The sequence below is a fragment of the Globicephala melas genome, chromosome 3 (genome assembly GCF_963455315.2).
Source record: "Globicephala melas chromosome 3, mGloMel1.2, whole genome shotgun sequence".
NCBI classification, from domain to species: domain Eukaryota; kingdom Metazoa; phylum Chordata; class Mammalia; order Artiodactyla; family Delphinidae; genus Globicephala; species Globicephala melas.
Window position 1 is genome coordinate 64,148,754 of NC_083316.1, and position 19,245 is coordinate 64,167,998.

Genomic DNA, 19,245 nt, shown 5'->3' on the forward strand with positions numbered 1-19,245 from the left:
ATCCCCTATAGTATTTCAACATAGTGGAGCTCACACCTTTGGACTGAGCTTATGGTTCAAATTCTGACTCTGCCTCTTACTAAATGTGTGACCTTGGATAAGTTACTTTAGCTCTCTGAGCTTGTTTCTTCATTGTAAAGTGGAGAAAATAATAGTTTCTACCTCTCAGGATACTGGGTGGATTAATGAGTTAATGAATGGAAAGCATTAAGCACAGAGTGCTAGGTACCTATAAAACGTTCAGTGGAAGTTAGCTATAATTAGTACTAATACTTTCTTCTGAATCCCAAAGAATTTCTATGGCTGATTTGCTCAATTTCTAATTTTTATTTGACGCATTTCCACAAAAGCAAATTGAGATCATGTTCCTTCACTTCCAGGAATATACAACCTTCTACAGATTAAAATTCAGCACAATACTAAAGACGAGTTTTAGTTGAATGCACCCTCTAGTGGCATACATTATGTGCAAGAACCTGGCATCTACCAAAGAAAACCTCTTTATGAAATGTCAGGTTTTAGGTTGGCACTTAGAGCCTGAAGCCAGCTGGTTAAGAACATGATGGTATGAGTGGCACTCTCACATCTTTTAGGAAGCTCCCTCTCTTCCAGAGCTGGAGGATTTTTTAAAAAAAATCTTTTAAAACATTCCCCACCATAAGACCTAGGACATTTGTGATATTTACCATACCAAATTCCAATATTCCTATAGCATTGACTTTAATCTTTCCTCTTAAAATAGAGTCATTTTCTAGCTTACTTTAACAAGCATTGCAAAATACTTATTCTTCATTTAGCTAACAAACCATACTGAGCATCAACTATGCACCAGGCAATGGGGATACAACAAACAACTTATTACACAATTCATTATGCAATTACGAATTTGAAAAGCGCCATAAAGAAGTATAGAGTGCCATGACTGTATACTAGGGATTGATCTAGTTTGGGGAGGGGGCTTTGGAAGGCTTACTTGAGGATAAAACGTTAAAAACCTTGAAGGGTGAGTAGAAATTAATTGGAAGAAGAGAAGGAGGAGTACCATACAAAGAGAAGAGCATATATAAGGGCTTGGAGATAGCAAGATGCATGTGGCATTTGACAAACTGAGGAGACTCCTATGCCTGGAGCTCAAAGAAGAGGCGGAACTTGTGTAGCGTGAGGCTAGAGAAATAGGCAGGGACTTATCTTGTTAATGAGTTTGAACTTCATCCTAAGAACAATGGGAAACTATGGAAGGGTTTAAAGCAGGGAGCAACAATCTGATTTACATTTCAAAAGTTTGCTTCGCTAAGGCACGGAAAATGGATTTGAGGGAGTGCAACAAGAACGGATGCCTAGATCAGCTGCCAGTAATCCAGGCGAGACATGATGAAAGCTGGAACAAGGGAGGTAGCAGTAGCGATAAAGTGGACAGATATTTAAGAGGTAAAAGGGATCGAGCATGATGATGGGGATGGGAGCAGTTGTCCTGGTAACTGAGGGGATTGCCAATTTTTCCACCAAGCACAAATGCTGGTGGTAGCCGGGTTTTTTTTGTTGGGGGGCGCGGGGGGAGGGGTGGCTAGTTGAGATATAGAGTTGCTCAGGAGACTACAATTTCTCTCTTAAAGGAGAACGTCTTTGGCTCCACAGGGTGGTATTTCAATTGAACGCTGAACTAGCATTGGGCAGGACTATGGGGCACCGCCCTTCACCTAGTAGGGCCCCAAATGTCCTTTTTTATACTTCTATCACAGTGATCCATTCCCACTGCGCTAATAGTTTTACTTTACTTCGGATAGAAAAACGTAACTCCCTCCCGCCGCCAATCCCAAGAAATATTTGCTTTATCTTTCGAAGTCCAGTACAAAGATCATTTCTCAGGGAAGTCTTTCGGGCTTTTCCCACCCCACGGATCCTTCCATCCATCTCGCCCACTATGCTGTGCGTTCCATACAGCACAGATTGTGCACTCTCAACTTCGCGTCTCCGGGATCCAGAGCGGGCCCTTCAAACACTGCGAGCTTCACATTTTCTAATTAGCCACATTTACTGGCGCTGAGAGACAGCATAGCGCCTGACAGCAGCACCTCTGCGTGTGAACCAATTGCCCCCCGGAAGTGACGCGCTGTCAGGGATGACGTACTTCCGCTCCCGACTGTCGCGCCGCCGCAGCGTGACGGGTTTCTCTGGCCTGCCAACTCTGCTGCTCTGGAGGATTCGTGCGTGGTAAGAAGCTGCGCGTGGGGGAGTAAGGTCGTGGGACCTCCCCCTCTTTCGTTCCCTGGGACGCGGCGGGAGGGCGGAGGGAGTGGCAGCTAGGTCCCCGAGGGCCCCCAGCGCCAGGTGGGGCTGAAGCACCGGACTCCGCGGCGGGACCAGGCCGCCGGTGACGGGACCCGCCTCAGCTGTAGGAGGTTGGCCGCTTGGCCGGCGCGGGCCAGCCCCACTGGGACCCGTCGGGTCGAATGGATCCGGCCGACCGGGTACTCAGAGCGTCCCCTGTTCCATGTACTCAGGGGAAGGATAACCTTTCTCCTTTTGAACAGCTCCAGTCCCCACTGTGACAGTCACAGGATCTGCAGCGACGAGTGCGCGCGCGTGGTGTAAAGTGGCGTGCACAGCACCACACCTGTTTATTGGCTCCGCCCCGCAGCTTGTGCTGAAGGGATGTAGTGGCAGGAACTGAGGTTTTCCGCACGGGATGCTGCCCTAAAAGAGGGGCGTCTTAATAACTGAAAATTATTTGAAACAGCTGGGCTGGAAGTAGCTTACGCTCTGATTAATAAAAGGAAGACTCGGTATTATCACGTGACTGCAAACACATGTTTTGCTTATCAGTCTGACGGAAAGAGTTGTCATGACAGACTTCAGGTCAAAGGACAGGAGTTGTGTATACTTACTAATTTGCTGTGCAAATTATTTGCGATGAAATGGCAGACTAAGCAAGAAGATTGGAAGAAAGTAGACCTGGGACTTAGAGATAGGAAAATAAGCCGCTAAGAAAACTGCAGAATTTGGGAAAAGTAACTTCATTTACTATTACTATGTGATTTAATTTTGGAAATAATTTGGTTTCTTAATGAATTGTTTTCCAGTTTGAAGCAAGTATTTATATCCTTGTGTTTTTTGTTGTTGCTGTTTGTTTTCTTACTGGTGTGGTAGCAAGGGCTAGATTTACATTACAGGCATATCTCTGCAGCATGTTATAGAATTAAATATACAGATATATAAATTAAGTTAAAAAGTGTTTTAATAATTAAAACTGTAACATATGGGTACAGGTTATATAGTGATATAGCATGTATCTTTTTTTTTCATTTTTTAATTTGAGATGGTGACTAACTGGCCATGCTTGTCTTAAAGACGGATAAACATCTGATGAAGCCATGACCAGGTGGGCACGAGTTACTACCACACAGAACAAAAGACCCTTCCCTGCAACATCATGGGAGGACATGAAGAAGGGGTCCTTTGAGGGAAAAAGCCAAAACCTACCAAAGAGTAAACAACTTGAAGCCGATAGTCTGTCCCTTAAAAATCATGCACCCCAAGCAAAACACAAAAAGAATAAAAAGAAAAAGGAGTATTTAAATGAAGATGTGAATGGATTCATGGAATATCTAAGGCAAAACTCACAGATGGTTCGCAATGGGGAGATGATAGCAGCAGACAGTCAGGAAGTCAGGGAAGAAATTGCAGTTGCTTTAAAGAAAGATAGTCGCCGGGAAGGAAGACGATTAAAAAGACAAGCAGCAAAGAAAAATGCAATGGTAAGATTATCACTTCTACTAAAATGTTACTTTGTATGGCTAGAAACTATTATTCATACACTCAGATATGTATTTTAGCAGAGTCTGATTGTGGTTATGTACTAGACTTATATGGCATCTTTTTGAGGGCTAGTAATGACACTAGGACTTTTTTTGAACACCTTCTCTATGCTAGACACTTGATGTACTGATTAATTATCACAACATACAAAGATGGTGGCATTATTTCCATGTTTTGGGTAGAAAACACTGGTGTGCAGCTAGGTTAAGTATCTTGCTGAAAGCCACTTAGCAAGTAGCAGAGGAGAAATTCAAACCCAGGAAAAGGTGTTAATATTTGATTACTTAGAATCATGGTTGGCACTTTATAAGTATATGCGTTATTAAATAAATGTGAACCTAAATGAGCTGCTAACTCTATGTAGTTCAGCCAAAAGAAAAAAAGAAGATATTTAAACCCAGAGTCTGACTTTAAGACCTATGTTCTCACCCCTTCCAGTAGCCCTTTTTCAAACAGCCATTTTTAAAAAAGATCAAAATAAGGGGGAAGGTTAAGTACAACAGGTTAGATATGTGTGGTTCCCATTAGTTGGAAAGGATGTCTCCTTTTATCTTTATCCATGAAAAACTGATTGCACAGGAAGGAGATCTAATAAGAATCATACTGGTTAGTAACAGAGCAGAGTAATAGCAGAGTTAAAACTCCTTGAGACTCTCCCTAGTCATTGCTCCCCTTCCCCATGTTACACTGAGAGGAGTGCTGGGGGCTACAGGTTTATTTCCGTGGTGCCAAGACCTAGATTTTAAACTGTGTCAGACACAGGAAATGAAATACTTGGTATAATTCTTTCCCTTCTCTAGCAAAGGATTCTTCTAGCAGGATACTACATAAGAATCAGGATTTGTTGCTATTTTACAGTTTTATTTTTTATCAGAATTACTACTTGTAGAGCACTGTTTGCACCAGTGTAGATTTGAAATGTTACAGCCTCCATAAATGTGGCTTCTGACTATTTGCAGGATTAGTTTTATGCAGTGTCATATTTAAAGATTCTTTTGTGGAGATAATACTGATAAAATTTTCCTTATGGATAAATTGGGATAGAAAAGATAATCATTTCTATTTGGATCAAGATAGTTTTGTTTAAATTATACAATTTTTAAATATTTCAAAGTCAAGTTAATTTAATGTAAGGATAGTGTAAAGATAATTTCATTGACATAGGCGGTGTGGTGAATTGCATACTTTTTGAAAAAGTTTAGTATTGTGACCTTTTAAGAGAAGTTTTATGTTTTTAATTAAGGGGAAGGACATTGTTTTTCCAAAAAAAAAAAAAAAGGAATTCTTTATATTAAAGCGTGTGCTTTTAAATAGTATATGGCTTGTTGAGACCCTTCAACTAATTTTCTTGTTTTTCTTTTTAATACCTCAGACTAAGCAGACTAAGCATCAGTTCTGTTGTTAATAAGTTGACATCTAGAAATTTACCAGTCCGCTCTCCACAATCCCATCTACATTAAATTTAAGGATCATTCAAAAAGTTTGTATTCGGTGAAGATTAGGTTTTACAGATAAAACCCCAGTCAGTAAGCTGTCAGGTTACTAGAGACAACTTTGACTTCACCAAGAATACAAGGCTTCTTATGTTGGTGATCCAGTTTTGGGTAGTAACTTTTCCTGCAGTTGTAGAATAAATGAATTCTCTTTGTTTGCACTAGCTCATTTTAAATGTAAAAGTTAATAAAGACTAAAGGGACTCATTCTTTTCCAGTATGTTATTAAACAGGAAAAAAAGAAAGTGAGGGCACAGTTGCAAAATATTATTTTGCCTACTGAATTTGCTTTTTAAAAACCTTGTGCTTATTTCGAAAAAAAATTAAATGATGAAATATTTGTTATCCAAAAAATGTACCTTTTTCCAGTTTAAATAAAATACTTTACCTCTCTACCATCTTTGATTATGACTGATATTCTCATTCATTGCAGCGAAAAATATCCTGCAAATTGCTAGGTAGTGTGTAAAGAAACCAAACCATTGTTCAATGTTAGGCTGGAGCCAAATAATTCATCTTAGAATTATACCTTGAAAATGTGCATATATTCTAAAATGAAACATCTATCTATTTATGAATACTAAGGAATATGTATGAAAGATATAAAAATTTAAGTATACATTTTGGTATGAAATATATCTTATGATTCAAATCATAATTTCAATGGAATCACTTGACCCAAATTCATTCAATTATGTGAACTTTAAAAGTGAAGGTATTAATTTTGAGTGATAATTTCTATGGTCATTGTCCATCTCCTCCAGAAAACTCGGTGTTTCTAGGTACAGACAGCCACATTAATGAAATGAATAGTCCATATTTGCTTAATTCATTTAAGCAATTACCTCCTACAAAGACATTTATAACTTGTGTCTGAGACTGAGAGATTGATGGATTGAGGGTTTTCAAAAGCACTGAAACTCTCTGATGGAAATGACATTTCTTATGGTTTAGGAATATGTGAAACACTTTTTTCTACAGATAAAATACTGAGATTTCAAAAAAAGAACTAGATAACTTTAAAATGAGGAATGTTTTAAAGACATTTTTGATGACTAGAATTAATAAAGCCAGTGTAGTGTTGCAGTGTGGAAACTCACATTTTTGTTTTCCTAGGTATGTTTCCATTGTAGAAAACCTGGCCATGGGATTGCAGATTGCCCAGCTGCCCTTGAGAATCAAGAAATGGGCACTGGAATATGTTACCGGTGTGGATCCACAGAGCATGAAATAACCAAGTGCAAGGCTAAAGTAGATCCAGCTTTTGGTATTAATGTATCTTTTTTTCTATCAATTTTTTATTTGGTTAATGGGGAAAGTGGCCAGTAAGTAGCCAACTTGTTTTTTTCATTGTTGACAGGGTTTGTTATGAGTGTGTCACTTAATATTTTGAAATCAAATGAGATTAAACTTTAAATCATGTAAAAACAAATATGTTTTTTAAACACTCTGAGAATACAGTGTTTTAAAATAATATGAATTACATGATGTGTGTGTGTGTGTGTGTGTATATATATATATATATATATATATATAAAACTTAACAGGAACTGTTGATTATTACAGGTGAATTTCCTTTTGCAAAATGTTTTGTTTGTGGGGAAATGGGACATCTGTCCAGATCTTGTCCTGATAATCCCAAAGGACTCTATGCTGATGGTGAGTACTTTTATGTCGAAAATGGTGAGTCATCATGCAGTTGTGATTTAGTTTATACTTAAACTTACTCAAGAATTTATTTAAAAACTAAATTTATTTAGTTTTTAAATAAATTCTTGAGTAAGTAGCAAAATCTTGAGAATTTCATTATCTTTATCAAGCACTATTCTATGTACTAGACTTTTTGTGTAATGTAACTTGGTATTATTTTTAATACATCAAATCAGAAAAAACTGACATGTATATTTCAAAATATCTGTGCTTGCTTCAGCATCATTTGTGAGAGTATAAGTATCTACTTTTAAACATAACAGAAGCAAAGGGATAATTTCTCAAACTAGGAGAAGATTTAAAAAATAGTGTTGTGAATTTAATCTCAGTCAAGCATACCATTTTGAGTAGAAGGGTTGGTACACACTATACATATTTGTAGTAACTTTTGTTTTTGAATGTTTTCCTTAGTTAGTTGTCTGGCATGGGAATCAAGTAACTTTCTTAACTTTAGCTCAACTAATGGCTTAAGGTGCCCACAGTAAAGTCTGTGATGTTTAAAGCTTTAAGGAGGAGGTTGTCATCTGTTAATGTGAGTCATTTGTTAATGTGATGCTGGTACCATCAGATTCTAGAAACCTTGTGTTGTGACTGGGTCCCCTTGCAGAAGTCCAGTGAAAAAGCATAGCTTTGGAGTTAGACCAGTTATAGCCTCAGCACTACCACTCACTAACTGTGGGACTTTGGCCAAGTTAACTTCTCTCTTCTCAGTTTCCTTACCTGTAAAATGGAGATGAGAAAATTGTATTTCATTGATTCTAAAATGCACATTTTGTTCACATTTTAGTATCTCTGAACTCTTGTATCTTACTATTGGGGCGTGTCACATAATTGGAAGGGTTTTTTTCCAGAGAGCAATGTAAAATAATGATACATCTTATAATCAGTGGTATCTTAGATTTGATGAATTATGGTATTTTACCTTGAAGAGTTATGAGGATTAAAATATATTATTCAAGTGCCTCTTCTATTTCACTATGGCATCTACAATAGTAAAGAGTCCTGGACCTGGAAGATGCTCAAAAGTGCCTTTCAGTTTTGAACTTAAGAAACAGGTCATATAATATGACTAGTGAGCAAAGATGCCTTTGTATGGTCAACCAAAATGACTAGATATAAAAAAGTGCAGCAAGGGGAGTAGGTCACATAGAAGTGAGAACTCATCCTATTAGGATCATTTTTCTGAGTGAGTCACTTAACGTTATGAGCATGATCGTGATAATGCTTGACCGTTAAGCAATAGTGTTCGACCATTCAGTGAAGACTCATTTTAGAAACCAAATGTGTTGTAATTCACAGTCCTGGAATGTTGCTTAAAGAAGGGCAATAGGGATTTTTACTCGCGTTGGGATGCCTGGCAGATAGAAGGTACTGAAACAAAAGTTAATTTCATTCCTTTTGTAATTGCTCACCCCCATCTGACCTGTACAGCAGAGCAGTGGTTCCTAACCCTTTGGGGACCTCATAGCACCTCATGGTTAAACATTCTGATCATTAAAGAATCTGATTAAAAACTGTGGGCATTCTCCTCAAAAAATGCATCTGCCCACAGATTTTTCAGAGTTCACAAACCCTTCCCTTTCTAACCGTGGTTAAGATCCAGGCTTCTGTGCAGTGGCTCTTGGCCACTCCAGAGGACACGTACCTTCCGTCATATCTCACTTCTTTTTCCCACATATGCCCTGAAGGCCAGGGGCAAGAAATGGTGGGTAGGTACAGTTTAGTGCTCTTTGAAGTCAAGAGGAATGGAGAATAGACTTAATAGGAGTAAGTTCCTGGCTCCAGCTACCTTTGCAACTAACAAGGTTGTGAGGACCAAATAAGATATGGAAGTGCTTTGAGACCTTAAAAGCCCTATGTAAGTATTAGAGGTTTTCAATTACTCTGTTCTTTTTATAGGTGGTTGCTGCAGACTTTGTGGCTCTGTGGAACATCTTAAGAAAGATTGCCCCAAAAGTCAGAATTCAGGTGAGATCTCTGGCCCTCCATTTAGAAGGGGTGAGATTAGTATTCCTCTGTGTTTTTGCTGGATTTTGTTATTAATAACTTGTTGATATACAACTGATTTTAAGGCTGCCTGGTTTCCTACTGCAGTAATGACTTCATCATTTTTTTATCAGCAGTACTAACTGAGCATCAGCTGCTGTTTCAGGTGGGAAAAAAAATGACCAGTAAGCCCCAGAGGACCCTGATTTTATAAAGCATCTTATTCATAAATATTTTTATTTGCTAACCCATGTATTTAATAATAGAGCCAATTCTGTCACTTGAAGAAAAGTATGAGAAATGTATTTCTCACTAAGAGAAAATAAGAAATTTGAGAATAACTTACAGTATTCTTATGATTGAGTATCCTCATGTATGCTGTGAAACCAAAAGGATTCAGTTAGTTGCAAAAACTGCCGAAAATATTAAAATTGTGTTCTCTACACAGCATCTGGCCAGTTATATTTTCTTCCCAGTGAAATACTACCCTCGGTCATCGAAAACTTCATAAATGTTCACCAAACCTAAGGCAGATTTTTTTGGGATGTGGAGACTATTATTACATTAGTTTACCTAGCTTAAAATGATGATAATCCTGAGTGAAAGAAAGCAAGACAGTAGGATAGCCCACTAGTGCTTCTTGGGGAAAAAGCACATTTCTATTTATATCATATAGTCATAGTACCACACAAATAAGTCTGCCCATTCTTACTTCCTACCCCTAGCATTTGAATCTGAAAACCAAGAGTTCTTGTTTACAGTCTTGTCTAGAAGAAGATAGTCTTTACTACACTGTAGGCAGTGAGGTTGAAATGATGAAGTGGAATTTGAATTCTCCCTCCTGGGAGGATTGCCTCTTCCCAAATGACAAGACTGACAAGCAGATGTTGTATAATTTCACAGGTGGAATCTTGTTCATTTGAAACTGATGCTTCATAAGTCTTGCTGTTTACAGACTCTTGGAATTCATTGACTCTATAATGATGAACTCTGGAAAAGAATGAAAGAGCTTTCTCATCAATTTGTGCATTGCAAAGCAGTTGCTGCATTTCCCTAATTGGGATGAGAAATTGCCTGTGGTACTCTGAAATCAAGGGTTATAATCAATTACAGAATTGCTCACTTTCCTTTAGTGATGGAGTCTTCTCTCTTTGTGATTATTCATGTCAAAACTAGTTCCTTTGCTAAACCAATACCAGTCTAGGTGATGTATTTGATGACTGTTTCTCTTACATTCTGACTTTTCTGTGTCTTTACAGATCGAATGGTCACGGTTGGTCGCTGGGCAAAGGGAATGAGTGCGGACTATGAAGACATTTTGGATGTGCCTAAACCACAGAAACCCAAAACAAAGATACCTAAAGTTGTTAATTTTTGATTAGTGCTATCGTTTGTTAGCACCTCATTGTTAAACATTCTGAACTGGGCCTACTTCGTAAGTTGGAGCTGGACTCTCCCTTGGAGTCCTGTATTGTAGATATCAGTATAATCTAGGAGTGGTCAAACCAGTTCCTGAGTTCTGTCCATCAGGGAGCACTACTACAGTTGTTTGGAGAAAATCACTGAAAAAAAGTATAATACGTTCAAAATGGATTTTCTAAAAGAATATATTTTTAACCAACAGAACTTAGGTGTAACTAAGTGGTTATATACCTGATTGTAACAATCATCTTTTTCTAAAAACAAAATTATGCATTAATATGAACTATCCCTAAACATGGGGTACCTGCTTTGCATTTGGAAATGAATTTTTGTTATATTGTTTTCTTGGCTCAAAGCATCAATATATTGTTATATTAGAAATTAATTTATAATTGCCACAAAATCTGTATTTTAAAAATATTTAATAAAAACTCACTTGCTATTTACTTATTTTTCTGAATACCTAATTTTGGATTGAATGAGCCATTGTCCATTAATGTCCATGTAACAATCCCTTTGGAAACACAGTCTTTATGAATCCTAGATGAGCTTAATTTTTATTAATTTTTGTTTTAGTTTTGACATAAAGAACAAATTAATGAGGTTAAAATAGAAGAGTATCTCAACTTAACAGCAGCTCTTTCTTTGCCCCTGATTTTCAAGAGAGAAATTCTAGCCAAAATTCAGTTTGTGCTATTTAACCAGAATGATGATGGCACATAACAGATTGTCTGTCAAACTTAATAGCATTTTGTTCACATGTTTTAGTTGAGTCAGGATGAGATGCAAGCATCATCATCATCAAAACAGAGTTAGAACACTAATCAGAGACCCATTAGCTTCTTTGTTTGATTTGATGAATACATGCATACTTAATACATATATTTCACAAGGCTTAAGCCTCCCATTGTACTGTATAATGGAATGACTGTTGGATTGTGTGTTTCATTTGGAATTTTACCTGATTGGATACATTTGTAATGAAAGGAAACAGCTGTGATTAGTTACTGATGTTTCAAAAGCAAAATATTTACCAAATAAGAAAAGGAACACTTTTCTGTTTTAATGTCTGTACCTCTGAACATTTCTAATCTTAATAGGAGCTGTTCTTTTTTTTTTTTTCAGTGACAGGAAAACATGAACAGACTATGGCTCAGCATCCCAGAACTTAAGGAGATGAGTGCCATTTAAAAGGAATGGTACAAGTCATGCAGCTGGAAAAGGACAGCAGTGCTGCCCTGGTCATTTAGTCTGAACACACCCAGATTTATTTCACCTGTCCTATCAGGAGCAAAAGGCTCTGGAAAGTCAAAAACCTGTCAGCTGCAAGTTAAGTCTAATGTTTTTTATGTAGTCTTCAATGCAGGGATGTCCATTTTGTCTTCTTTGGGGTTACTTTGTTTACATTTTAAGGGTCTATAAAGTAGACAGTGAAATCATTGGAAATAGATTGCAGGTGCTGAATGTAACATTGGAAAACTATGTGGACACTTTGTTAAAGAAACTCACCAGAGACAGAAATTCTGACATCCTGAGAGATTGTGTATTGCTTGATGTTGGTTATTTTCTTAACTAAGAATGCCAAAAGAAGAAGGCACACATTTACTTTATTCATTATATATTTTCCAAGGACCTGCTGTGTTCCTGGTACTCTTTCAGGCACTTGAGATTGTGGCAGTGAATAAGACAAACAAGGCCACATGCATTCTGCTGGGGCTGAAGAATGGAGAGGAGACTTAGGAACAAAAAATACATATCAGAAATATCAGTAAAAATAATATCAGAGAGGGATATTTTATACATTTTATAAATATTTTGTTGAATCCCCTAAGACTTAGTGGTTAGCACTCTTTTCTTCCTCTAGTCCTTTGGAAATGTCATCTCTCTTTACAAGCTCATCTTTCACTTTTCCGTGGCTGACTCCTAAATCTCCATCTTGCCCTAAAATCCCTGGTTTCGGTTCTGTCTTCTCGCCTGCCTGCTGGACATTCTTACTTGGATGTTACACTAACACCTCAAACTCATAATAGCTTTAAATCTCATCACTTCCCCTGAGGGAAAAAATGGGCTAATTCCCTTTGTCTCCATTTTATTCAGTACAATTATATTCCAAGCCTGTAGACTCGCATCTCAAGTTACGCTTTTCTTGACATTCTCCCCACCACATCCCAGAGTCAACCCTCTCTTACTTCATTCAGGCGTCTGCTTATAATCTGCCTAATAGAGAGTCTTTTATGACCAGCCTTATAGGAAATAGCTTTTTCCTCATCCCAATAACTTTTCATTCTCTTGCTGTCTAAATTTTCTCCATAATTTATGTCCCTACATAACACTATTTGTCCCCTCTCCACCGGATTATAGGTTACATGAGGGCAGGAATTTTGTCTTATTATCCTCAGAAGTGCTTGGTGCATACAGAGCATTCACACTGTTGAATGAATGAGTGAATTAAATGAATATGTGATAGAATTAACACACAGATGATACAGGAGGCTGGGTAGCTACTTCAGATTGGATAATCAGGGGAAGCCCTCTGAGAGGAAGACTTTTAAGCTGAAATCTGGATGACAAGAAGAAATCTGTTGTGAAGATAATGAGGAAGAGCGTTTAGGGAGAGAAAATATTCAAAGCCATGAGCTTGCCATATTTGAGGGGCAGAAAGAAGATGTGATCTTTTTGACTGGCTTCCTTCACTTAGCATGTTTTCAAGGTTCATTTGTAATGTTACATTGTATAGTACACAGGGAGGTATTAGGGAGAAAGCCTTGGATATCTTGATGTGAGGTAATAAATAAATGCAATGATACTGAGGAAGGAGCCTGCCTGGTATAGTTGGAAAACAGCAAAGAGGCGAATATGGTTGGAAAAGAGAGGGATAAACTAGTAGAAGATCAGAGAGTTAACAGGGGTCCTATCTTACAGCCTCTACCAGTTTCTGCCACATAAAAACCACAAACTCTCAGAAGCATACATGAATAAGCGGTTATTTAGCTCATGCCTATGAGTCAGATCTAGACTGGGCTTATCTGGACAGCTCTGCTCATCTCACTTGGGCTTGCTCACATCCATAAGAAGTTTGGTTTGGGGTCAGCTGATCTAAGCTAGACTCAGATGAAGAAGCTCTGGGGCCAGCAGGCTAGCCCTGACATGTTTTTCTCAGGACAATGGCAGAGATGTAAGAGGGCAGGTCCACTTGCAAAACCATTTTCAAGCCTTTGGTTGCATCATGTCTGTTGATGAGTCACACAATCGAGCTCAGAGATAAGAGGTAGAACAGCGCGCTCCATTCGTGGAGGTGGGGATGGTGGTGAGGGAGTGAATACTTCTGAAAAATAATCCAACGTACCACAACATACCCCAGACCATTGTAAAGCTTTGACTTTCACTCTGTGATATGCAAAATTTTTCACATGTTTGGGGAGAAATGTGACATGATCTGATTGCCGAGTTGAGAGCAGAGTGAAGGGAGGAGTAAGGATAAAAGCAGGTTATAATTCAGGTGAGAGAAGATGGTGTGAATGAGGGTTGTTGTGGTGGAGTTGTTAGAAGGGGTCAGGTTCTGATTATGTTGATATCTTTAACATAGAGCTAATAAGATTTCCTGAAGGAAGGAGAATTTATGGAGGGAAAGGTGGCAGAATTAAGAGATCTATTTTGGAAATGTGGACTTTGAGATGACGATTATCTTAGTGGAAATGTCAGATAAGTAGTTAGATATACAAGTGTGGAGTTCAGGAGAGTTTAGGGCTTGAGACACAGATTTGGGAGTTATTGGCAAGTAGATGTCTTTTAAAACCCAGAGGCTGGGTGGACTCACTGAGGAATGGAGATAGAGGAGAAGAGGCCAAGAACAGAGCCCTGGGTAGTCTAATATTTAGAGGTCTGGTGGAGGAGGAAGAACTTCAAGAGGATTTAAAAGTGTGACTGGTCACACAGGAGGAAATCCAAGAGTGTGACATCACGGAAGCCAAGCGGAGACAATGCTGCAAAAAGAAGGAACTAGTCAACTTTGTTAATACTGCTCAGAGGCTAAATAAGCTAAGAACAGGTCCATTAGTGTGGCAATGAGAGGTCTTTGTGGAGTAACGGAGAAGTACAGTTCGGTAAATGAAATAAGGATATGAAGACCACATTTATAGATAATTGGAGTAGAGATGGTGGCCTTTAGGAAACTGCATCAGGTGAAGTGTTGTTTTGCTTTGTTTTGATTTATTTTAAGATAAGAGATAATAGTGGCTATGAAAATAATCCAGGAAAGACTCCTGAAATAGAGAAAAAAAGAGAATTGGAGGAGGGAAGCCTCGGAGAAGGTTAGAGAAATGGTTCTTTGCTAGGGTAGAGATGTTTAATTCATTGTGTTAGGAGGGATGACAAAGATGTGGAATGTACATAGATGGGGAGATGAGACAACTTCTGCCTAATGGTTTATATTTTCCTCGAAGTATTTTCTAAATTTCATTAACTGAGAAAGGGTAAGAGACATGAGAAACTTGAAGGAAGAGAAGGCAGTGTGAAATAGCAAACATATAGGAAATGTAGTAGTATTATCAGAGCCCTTTTGAAATCTGTGGTCATAAATTTCAGGTGAGACCCATCCACAATTTTCAGATGCTTAGTGCAGGGGTGAGGTATTACAAATACTTTAACCACAGTTTTGAGTTTGCCAGACAAGTAGAATGAAAGGAAAAGGTACAGGTGTTTTCCAGGGTGTGATATTAATGATAGACCATGGAATCTAAGCCAGATGAAGAAAGAAGGGAGGACATGGAGAGGGATAATGAGCTATGGAAATGATCGAAATATTAATTTTGAATCTATTTTCAAATGGCCCTAAAAATGTCACAAAATGAGGAAGGGAAAGATGGCATCAGATGTGTAATTTTTATATGGTACTTTATACCTTCAAGTACACTGAGAAAGACATTTTATAATATTTATTTGACTTTTGAATCTGGAGGTGGGTTACTATCAAGAACTGTGAAGGGTCTGAGGTTCTTAATACACTAGTCTGTTACTGTTTCATGGATGTCGACAAGGCATGAGAATCCTGGTTCAGAGACAAAAGATAGTATTCATGGCACAGCAAACACCGTGAGTATCAACTTATTTCTGTTGCTTCCCTTTTTCCCTTAGTCCCCACAGGGTGACATGATGGGCCCAGATGGATGCTATAGACATAGCCGGTTTGTGTCACAGCTGAGGAACAAGTTGCAAACGCTGTAGCACAGAGCAAACAAGCCAGCCTTCCCGCGCCCCAGAGAGTGAGCCATTACACTGAAGTCAAGCTGTGGTCACCTTGACCTACTTAATTGCCTATGGGACTAGCATTTGCCTGTGGATAAATAAATCTTGCAGTTTGGCACACTCAGCAATAATATGCAGGACCCCTCTGGGCCCATGGTGAACTGTCTGTCCCAGTAGTTACACTACCTTCAAATGGGTAAAATGAGTCATGAACAAGGTTCATAGTTTACATTTCAATAATGTATTCTAAACATAAAACTTTCCTTAACATACACATTTTCAACATATATTTTCAAAACTACTCCTATATATATACCAATAAAAATTTCCAAGGTTGTCTCTGAAATGTGCAATAAGAAATATGAACAAAACCATGTGATGGTATATATAAAAATACTCTGGATTTCTCTAGGTTTAATTAAAATTGTTCATTATTTCCTAGAGGTGTTAGACCATAACGGTAAACTATATTCTAAACTGTATAGATCAATTTTTACATTTTTTTCCTCTAGAATTCTTTAAAAATATGATAGAAAAACTGAATGTAAATCAGAAACTCAGTTGCATTAAAACCAGGAAGAATTAATAGGGAAGAACGTCCTTTCGTAATCAAAAAGCTTTCAGTCCTGTTAGACGCACTTGAAAACCCTTACTATCAAGAAAGGTATGAAATCTTTAGTGTTCCTGGAGGATATTTTGACACTCCAAAGGAGAAAATAAGCATGACTACATTTTTATGTTCCCTCTGTCCTTAGTCTCCAGCGGCTTGAGGGTGAGTGCTGATGAACGAGCTTTGCTGCTCATCCTTGGTTCAGGCATGTTTGCTTAAAGTCAGGGCACCAAAGAAATCCAGAAAAGGCTGTCGTTAATTCATCTGTCTTTAATTACCTCTCTATTCCAGCCTCTCCAGCGTCTGCTTTTCCTGGAATGTGCCAGAAACACATTCCCATCTCAAAGGCTGTGCCTGGGCTAGTTCTTCTGCAGGAAACATGCTATCTCCAGAGATCCTCATGGTTCAGTCCCTCTCTGCCTTCAGGTTTTCACTGAAATATCCCTCAATGGGGCCTACTCTGACCACCCTATCCACCAGGCCATCAATAACCAAAAGCCCGAATCCTGGATGTATATATTGTTACATTCGTTATATAGAATATTTACTATCTTTCAGTGTGAACTCCCCCCGACACCTTCTTGTTGTTTGACAAAAGTCATGTTTCATGGCCAGAAAAATGTTATTAAATTTTATGTCTTTAACTTGCAGTTCCCTTAAGGAGTAGATGTGAAGCTTCACACTTCTGACCCCTGGTCCACATGCTTGCAATTCCCAGGCATGAGGGCAACTCCTGGAACTCCTCACAAGGCCCCTCCAGCCCTGGCCCAGCTGGAGTGTGGGCGGCCGAGGTAAGGAGTGGGGGTTGGGGCGTCCTGCAAAGTCAGCGGGGCTGAGGGACCCCGGTCTCTGCACTGAGCCATAGCACTGGCCTCCCAGCCCTGGGGAGGGGGGCCCAGAAGCAGCAGAAGCATTTTCTTGCTGCTTCTGGCAAGTGGCCACCCTATTTAAAATATGAACAACTACCTCCAACACCTCCCCAGCACTCACATCCTTTACCCTGCTTTATTTTTCCATTTAACACTTATCTCCTAAATATTCTATTTATTTATCAATATTTTATTATGATGTTATCAGTATGCTTCTGTTCCTTGCTGAACCCACAGTGCCTAAAAGTGTCTAACACAAAGTAGGTTCTTAATAAATATTTATTGAATGAGTGAAAGAACAATCAAATACATTTCCATTAAAAAAGGAAATGTAGGGCTTCCTTGGTGGCGCAGTGGTTAAGAATCCGCCTGCCAATGCAGGGGACACGGGTTCGATCCCTGGTCCAGGAAGATGCCACATGCTGTGGAACAACAGAGTCGTGCACCACAACTACTGAGCCTGCGCTCTAGAGCCCACAAGCCACAACCACTGAAGCCCCTGCACCTAGAGCCCGTGCTCCACAACAAGAGAAGCCACTGCAATGAGAAGCCTGCGCACCACAACGAAGAGTAGCCCCTGCTGTCCGCAACTAGAGAAAAGCCCGCATGCAGCAACGAAGACCCAACACAGCCCAAAATAAATAAATAAAATAAATAAATTTATAAAAAAAGAAAAAAAAAAGGAAATGTAAACCTAAGGGCTGTTGTTGAATTTTGCAATAGGAATGCCCTAGTCAGTTGTGTCATGGTTTGAGGCACAGATTTTAAACTTTTTGAGGTGCCCTATGTAGAGCCTGAATGCATTGCTATCTTTTCCAGTGTCATGCCCTTTTAAAGTCTCTTTAGTCCAGCAGTCTGAAAGTGAGGACTTCAAATTAGGCCATGATGACCACGTGACTGATAATATTGAAGTGGGGCTAGTGTGGCTGATGTTCAAATTTTATTTAAGTTTGATTAATGTAAATGGTCACATGTGGCTAGTGCCTACCATATTGGACAGTGCTTGACTATGCCTGTGTTACAAGTTAGAGTGGGCAACATCTTTATGTCTAAAAGTGATGCAGCCAAAGTTACTCTATTCCTTCAACCTCACAATGTTTCTGTTACTGTTCAGGAGAAAGATTCAAAAAAAATAAATAAATTCAGAGGTGTAGGAGAGGCAGCAGTTAGAAGTGTTTCAATTGTAGGAGAGGGCTGAAATTTTAGCATACAAAACTCTAGTGTACTGTAATCCTCTTTATTGCTCCTTTTTTTCACCTTTTTAAAATCTAAAAATATTCTCAAAAATCTTTCTACTTTTGTAATGTAGTGTATAAGCATGTTTTAATCGACATATCCATTCTTCTTATTGTATATAAATGTTAATTCATAAAATTGGGACACAGTCCAAAGTTCATATAAATAACCTGCTGGCACAGATTAATAAAAATAATTACAACCAAATTTGGACAGAAGTAAAGATTTGACAAACTAAAGCAGAATGTAACTAATCTCTTAAGTGCTTTAAACTCTTAACGGAGAAGTCCTTTAACTTTTAGAAGTTGTCCTGTAGAGGAGGCTAACTTGACGTATGCTGGTTTGTCTTATGAGTTAAGACAAATCACAGACAGAGTAAAATAATAAATGTTAAAGCCTAGGGGGACTTCCTTGGTGGTGCCGTGGTTAAGAATCCGCCTGCCAATGCAGGGGACACGGGTTTGATCCCTGGTCCGGGAATATCCCACGTGCCGCGGAGCAACTAAGCCCATGCACCACAACTACTGAGCCCACGTACAACTACTGAAGCCCACGCACCCTGGATCCCATGCTCCACAACAAGAGAAGCCACCACGGTGAGATACCTGTGTACCGCAATGAAGAGTAGCGCCTGCTCGCCGCAACTAGAGAAATCCCATGCACAGCAACAAAGACCCAACACAGACAAAAATAAAATAAATTTTTTTAAAAAGTCTAGGGAATAAAGTTCTAATGTAATGATTATTAAAGTAGAGCTCAGTTAATGCTTTCTCTACAATATCACATTTTGCAGGTACTTTGTGAGTGTAGATAGAGCAATAGATACTAAATTGGTCAGCTAACTTGATATATGTTAAAT

The 19,245-nt window shown here is 38.7% G+C and overlaps 1 protein-coding gene across 13 annotated transcripts in view; it reads left to right on the forward strand.

The window, feature by feature from the left end:
* The first annotated feature begins 2,116 nt into the window (after positions 1-2,116).
* ZCCHC9 (zinc finger CCHC-type containing 9) overlaps positions 2,117-19,245 on the forward strand; it is a 77,342-nt gene continuing 60,213 nt past the window's right edge. For 10 of the 13 annotated variants that reach the window (XR_009563393.1, XR_009563402.2, XR_011377324.1 and 7 more), the window contains exons 1-7: positions 2,117-2,211; positions 3,317-3,755; positions 6,426-6,576; positions 6,876-6,968; positions 8,919-8,987; positions 10,265-10,440; positions 11,553-17,072. Coding sequence is in view for 1 of the 13 variants with exons in the window: in XM_070045160.1 (XP_069901261.1) it covers positions 3,372-3,755; positions 6,426-6,576; positions 6,876-6,968; positions 8,919-8,987; positions 10,265-10,383 (816 nt within the window). In the remaining 12 variants the exon portion in view is untranslated. Of the gene's footprint in view, positions 2,212-3,316; positions 3,756-6,425; positions 6,577-6,875; positions 6,969-8,918; positions 8,988-10,264; positions 10,890-11,552; positions 17,073-17,531; positions 18,827-19,245 lie in introns of those variants that run through there. The other 3 variants (XR_009563405.2, XR_009563397.1, XM_070045160.1) reach the window with 3 other exon arrangements.